General features: G+C 47.7%; 1 protein-coding gene across 2 annotated transcripts; it reads left to right on the top strand.

The window, feature by feature from the left end:
• The first annotated feature begins 395 nt into the window (after positions 1-395).
• LOC133923980 (uncharacterized) lies at positions 396-2,955 on the top strand. Of its 2 annotated transcripts, none has more exons than XM_062369322.1 (2): positions 396-683; positions 1,509-2,955. In XM_062369322.1, exon 2 carries the CDS (start codon positions 1,538-1,540, stop codon positions 2,723-2,725), a length of 1,188 nt encoding a protein of 395 aa, XP_062225306.1. In that variant the 5' UTR covers positions 396-683; positions 1,509-1,537; the 3' UTR covers positions 2,726-2,955. The 2 variants fall into 2 exon arrangements, with proteins under 2 accessions (XP_062225306.1, XP_062225307.1); XM_062369323.1 differs by lacking the exon at positions 396-683 and adding an exon at positions 703-1,423.
• Positions 2,956-5,672: the final 2,717 nt, after the last annotated feature.

Here is a 5,672-nt window from a genome sequence, read left to right as displayed (position 1 = left end):
TTTCCTACTGAGTTTAAAAAAAACTAACATACCTCTTTATTTCAACAGGGCTTCGCTGTAAATTCCTTCCTTGCCTCCCCTCTCCTCGCCCCCACCCCCCTCTCCCTCTCTTCCTCTTCTCTCTCTTGGCTAGGTGTGGTGCAAACGGTTGGCTGATGTCGGCAGAGGCACGTCAACGCTTTTTATACCCAGGAGATCCCCCACTGAACGGATGAGATCTTCTGAGTGGGTCCACCTAGTGTCACATCCACAAAGATAGTACTCGTCCAATAGGTGACATGAAGTTCACGCTCGCTGAACGAGCAAGACCTTCTCTGAGTGTGAGGGCCCATAAAATCTTGCAGCTTCATTAAACGTATATGTATATATATATATAATCCCGTTCTGTCCTGTAATCTCGTTGTGTACTGCTCCTCTCACCTCTCTGTTCCTCCCTCGGGCTGCAGGTGCCTATTCTTGAACGGGGGGCTGTTCCTCGCTTCCTCGAGTCCCATCCGTGCTGCGTGCGCTCTGCTCTCCCGTCCCCCACACCGCACAGCTAGCTACCGTCCAAATCGCGGCATAAAATGTGGCCCGGCCATGGAGACTTTCCTCTACCCCTCCCCCTTCCCTCTTCCTCGCCCCCGCATCTGGCCCGGATTAGCCGCCCCCGGCTCCACGGAACGGCCGACCGCTGCCCCCAGGTATGACTCATGTTCTGGCCTGGTTCTTGGCCACCCCACCCACGCTTCGTTGGTTGGTGTTCTTGCCATCAATGGCCGCCGGTTTGAGTCTTACTGTTTGGTGCCTTGTCTCGGAAGAACGTTTGGTTCTTCTTGGTTGTGTCTTTGCGGGGAATGTTCGTTGCTAACTAATTCAGTAATTGTGGTCGTACGGGTGATTGGAAAACAAAAGAAAGCGAAGCATCTCAGGGGTTGTTGAATCTGGCGCTGTGCCATCTTTAATTGCGAATTCGTCGAGATGCGGATTTGATGTTAGGAATTGGAGCCTAACTACGCCTTCCTGGCCGCTTCCTGCTCTTGATTCTTGACATCTCTTTTCCTCCCATCTTGTACGGTTGCTTAGAGATTCTTGGCATTTTATTTTCTTGGAAGGCGCAATAGATAAATTCTAGAAGTCTATTTGGCTATTCTCTAATCTCTATAGGTATTAATTTTGGGGGAATATTTGTTGAAATGTTGGTAGGGACTACGGAGGATAGAAAAGAAAAAAAGAATCCGGGGTTGTTGGATTGGATCCTGCGCCACCATATTTTAACTCCAAATCCGTTGCGATAAGTTTCGTTTTTTGGTCTTTGTTTCCTTCCTCTTTTTGCTGGAGCCGCCGATTTGATGTCTCACCAAGAGCAACATCTCGGTTCTTGAGCCCATAGCCTTTTTTTCATCGCAATTGGGGCTTCGTCGTGCCGGACAAGATCTGCCGAGTCTGTCTGTGTATTTCAGATTCTTGATTCAGTTTATGCCATTGCAAACTCCAGGCCAAGCTGATTTCTGTCTATTCTTGTGCAGCTGATCTAGCCTGCTGCTGCTGTGACACAATGGCGACATCCAAGAAGGAGCCTCTCAACCCTAGCAGAGACAGGACCACCAGGATGTCACCGAACCTCAGGCCGTCCGGCACTGAGTCCTCTGGATATGGCTACGGTGCTAGGCGGGCACGGTCGGTCCCGAGCTCCCCCGACCGCAAATTCGGCTCCTCGTCATCATCGGTGGCTGCCTCTGGCTCCCCAGATGCCCAACGTCCATCGTTGTCCAGCGCTGGCCGGTACGTATCGTCACGGACCATGTCCAGCTCAGGTTCACCCATCCATGGCAGCAGGGCCCATCCATTCCCTGGTGCAGCCTCAAAGCCCATGCTGGCAAGGGCGAAATCTGACAAGGTCAGCAGCACCTCGCAGCAGCCTCCAGGGCTTGCTGTGCCACCGAGCAATTCCTTCAAGGACACGTCTAAGACAGCGTCCAAGGCGTCACCATCCACCTTGCAGAGGAGTAAACTGTCTCCAAGGCCTTGTGCTGACAGTAGCAAGGCTACAGCATCTCCCAAACCCAGCAGTCAGAGGATGGCGTCGCCAGGAGCTGCACGTGGAGGAAGAGTTCAGCCGGTATCCACTGCATGCTCACCGGGTGCAGCTGCAAAGAAGAGATTGGATGCTGCTAATGGTGCTACTGCCAGCTCAAAGGCAAAAAGTGTGTCTCAGAAGGCAATGGGGGCATCTGCAAGCAGGAAGGAGAAGGAAGAGGATCCATCGATGCAGTTCAAGGAAACTGAGAGCAGAAGCACCCCAACCATAGAAGAGCACTTGCACGAGCAGCTCCCTGACCCGGTCAACCTGAAATCCATGGATGAGGTTGTACCTGATGAGCATGAGCCATCTTCTAATCAACTAGAGCAACAAGTCAAGAATGAGGAGGAAGTCAAGGGGCACTTCTCTGAAGAGAAAGAAGATGCAGGAGGCAATGAGCTGCATAACGGAGGACAAGATGCTAATGGCGGCGTAAAGACTGTTGATGAATCTGGGCTTGTTGAGAAGGAGGTGGCCAACGGGAGTGCGGACAAGGCAGGGCCACTGCCGAATATGACTGAAGTGGCTCAGGTATTGAGGAAGGATGATCCCAAGGGCAATGACGTGATCGAGGAAGCCAAAAGCAAGCTCCTGGGGGAGAGGAAGAGCAGGGTCAAGGCCTTGGTAGGGGCCTTCGAGACAGTCATGTCCTTCAAGGAGTAGTGCTGAACCTCATGTTTGGATCCATCCTGTCCATCTCAGTGTTGAGTACATCCTGTCATGAATATATATGTGATCACGAGGAGCTGAGTGTTTATATGATGATTCCCTTGGTTCATTGTACTCGATGTTATGTTTCTTTTTCTGAATGATCAACAAATTCAATGTGGATTTGTTTGTTTGTTGCTTTTATTGATGTAGAGTTGAATGAAATGCTGGTGCTTATTGAGAAACCTTTGGATTCTGTGAGGAATATTCATGCTTCCATTATTGGTATCTTGCAAAATGTGCTTCATGACATCGGGTTAGTTATTAGTGTTGGTTGCTGAACGCTGATACATGTTCATGTGAGAACATAGACGGGGGAGGGTTCTGTGTACATCTTGTAAAATAAACATTTCATTTGGGCCGTCAAATGCATATACATTCTGCTACATAAAGTTGGTTGTAAAATAAAAAGGTCAATTTTTGGTTGTCATTGTTGAAAGTTCCAAAATAACCATAAACATCCTTTTGGCCGAGCTATACTCATCCAGCCATTGAAGTAAAACAACATCTGGATCATCTGTAGGCTGGAGAAGTATAAGTTGCTATGTTAGTGTGTCTCTAACAGTAATGAGGAGATTTTTATAATCATGTCGGGTAATTATAATATTGTACACATAAGATTTTTGTCTACATCGAGAAGAGAATATTGAGGAGATAAAAATCAGACTACTAATTAGTAGATAGTGTACTTATTTAATCTATTGATCTTATAGTCTATTATATAGGCTTACTGTTGGGGTAAAATAGACTAACCTAAGTATAATGGTTGACGATCGCTATCAGAGCTCCCTTCGGAGCCTTCGGTCACCGGACTCTCAGCAGGAGGCTTGGCTCTCAGAAGCTGCGGATCCTTTCGGACCACCTCTTTGGCACATACATGGCCTCCTGAAGGCTCGAAACTACAGCAAGTCCCTCTAGAGCCTTCGGCCTTCGGATTCTCAACAGGATGCCTGGCCCTCAGAAGCTACATACCCCTTTGGACCACCTCTCCAGCACATACGTGGCCTTCAGAAGACTCGGAGCTACAGCAAGTCCCTCCAGAATCTTCGACCTCCGGACTCTCAGAAGAAGGCCTGGCCCTCAGAGGCTGCGGACCCCTTCAGGCCACCCCTCCGGTGCCCATGCGGCCTTTCGAAGTCTAAAGATGCAGCCGGCCTCCGGAGATAATATCAGGAAAGAAAAGGACTGTAACACCCGGTTTTAAAGAAACAAAACCAGGCACAACACATGTATACCAGGATCAAATTTTATACATACGTTTACATCATCAGTGTATCATTACAGTGTCAAAATTACAAAAGGACTCGAGGGTCAAAAAGAAAACACAGCAGAGAACTAAAGGGTTTCAGCGCCAGTGGCTCCATCTTCCACAGACGTCGACTGGGGGCACATCATCCTACCTTTGACTCCAACAACAAGCATCCTATTTACTAAATGTGAAGACACAACTGTATCAAAAGGACTAACTCATCGGATTCCATCTGATTACCCAGACTCACCAGATAATACCATTACCTAGCTACCTACCCAACCATACCAAACCTGATTCCAACTAATCTTAAAGAAGTCCAAGCTTGCTCTTGTTAGTGAGCACGGCTAATCGACCAGATTGATACTCTGCAGAGTTTGCACAGCTCCACGAGTCGTGATTCCTGTGTTGCTCCATACTTCCGGGGTAAGGAGTCGGGATCTCACTACAAGGCCTTTACAAAGCTCCCGCTGACTTGTAGGAACCCACTAAGGTTTCACCGCTAACAGATGACTAAGTCGCTGCAGAAGCCCCCTCTTGTGCCACTTACTCGACCAATGGTGCCCACAAAATTGGAGGGCAGCTAATTAGTTGGCCAGGCCGTACCCATATAGGCCTCGTGGGTATAACTTGGTTACATGTCCAAGAACCGGTCCTTAGGACCCCACATAGGAACAACCACAAACATGTTGTATAGCACCACCTCAAACCAACCATCCTATTAGGATCCCTATACCATGTTGCTACACAAAATACCATTTCTGATTCTTGTTACACAGACATTAGTCAAGATTAACAATTACCCCAACTATGACTGCACTAGCATAAACTACCCATTTTAACTCATGATCCATCAACGATGACAAGGAATTATCATGCAAAACTATTAAACCCTAACCTTGGATACCCTTTAGACAAGCATGCAATTGAAGTATAAAAACTACATATGAATCCTAAAATTAGGAGCAAGATGTTCAAGGACACTTGCCTTTAGCTGAGGGTTGCTCGAAGTTGAAGTGTTCAAAGCTTGATCTTGCAAGTCTCCGAACTGCTCACCTCCTAAACGACATACCAGAAAAAGCACACACAACAAAACTCTAGGAGCAGTACACCAACCAGTACTATTTCTAGACAAAAAAACACCTATAAAAAGATGCTACACGTCGCTACAAATATTTGGACGCGAAAATCGCCTAAATCGGAGCTACGAGCAAAAAGTATTGAGCTTTTGAAGTTATAGGGGCTATTCTGCAAATTTTACTTGAATTTTAGAGAAATACCGAATTATTTTTATACTGAAAAAGTGGATTTATGATGTCATAAAACAAAACCGGATTTATTTTCCAAAAGAGAAATGCATGGATATTGTCGACGGGTTCATGTACCATGGCCCAAAGGGCTGGTCCATGTCCATAGTGGATTGGATTCATAGGGGTATGAGATCTGGGCCGCCAAATTGAGATCCAACGGCTGGGTTTTAAAAGGAGTTATGGCCGGCGGTGCTATACAGAAGGGCGGCGGCGGCCGACGGTGGCGAGGCGCCGCGGCCACGGATCGAGTCGGGGATAGGCACAAAATGAAGAGGGGCTCACGGGGAACTTTAACCATGGCTTGACGGTGGTGGAGGGATACTCGAGGGCGGCCGGTGATGAA

This window comes from Phragmites australis, chromosome 7 (genome assembly GCF_958298935.1).
Source record: "Phragmites australis chromosome 7, lpPhrAust1.1, whole genome shotgun sequence".
Classification (NCBI taxonomy): Eukaryota; Viridiplantae; Streptophyta; class Magnoliopsida; order Poales; family Poaceae; genus Phragmites; species Phragmites australis.
This window is presented reverse-complemented; position numbering and strand designations above follow the sequence as displayed.

Excerpts from the sequence above, each read along its gene's own strand:
- LOC133923980 (XM_062369322.1), top strand. The coding sequence starts at position 1,538 with ATGGCGACATCCAAGAAGGAGCCTCTCAACCCTAGCAGAGACAGGACC.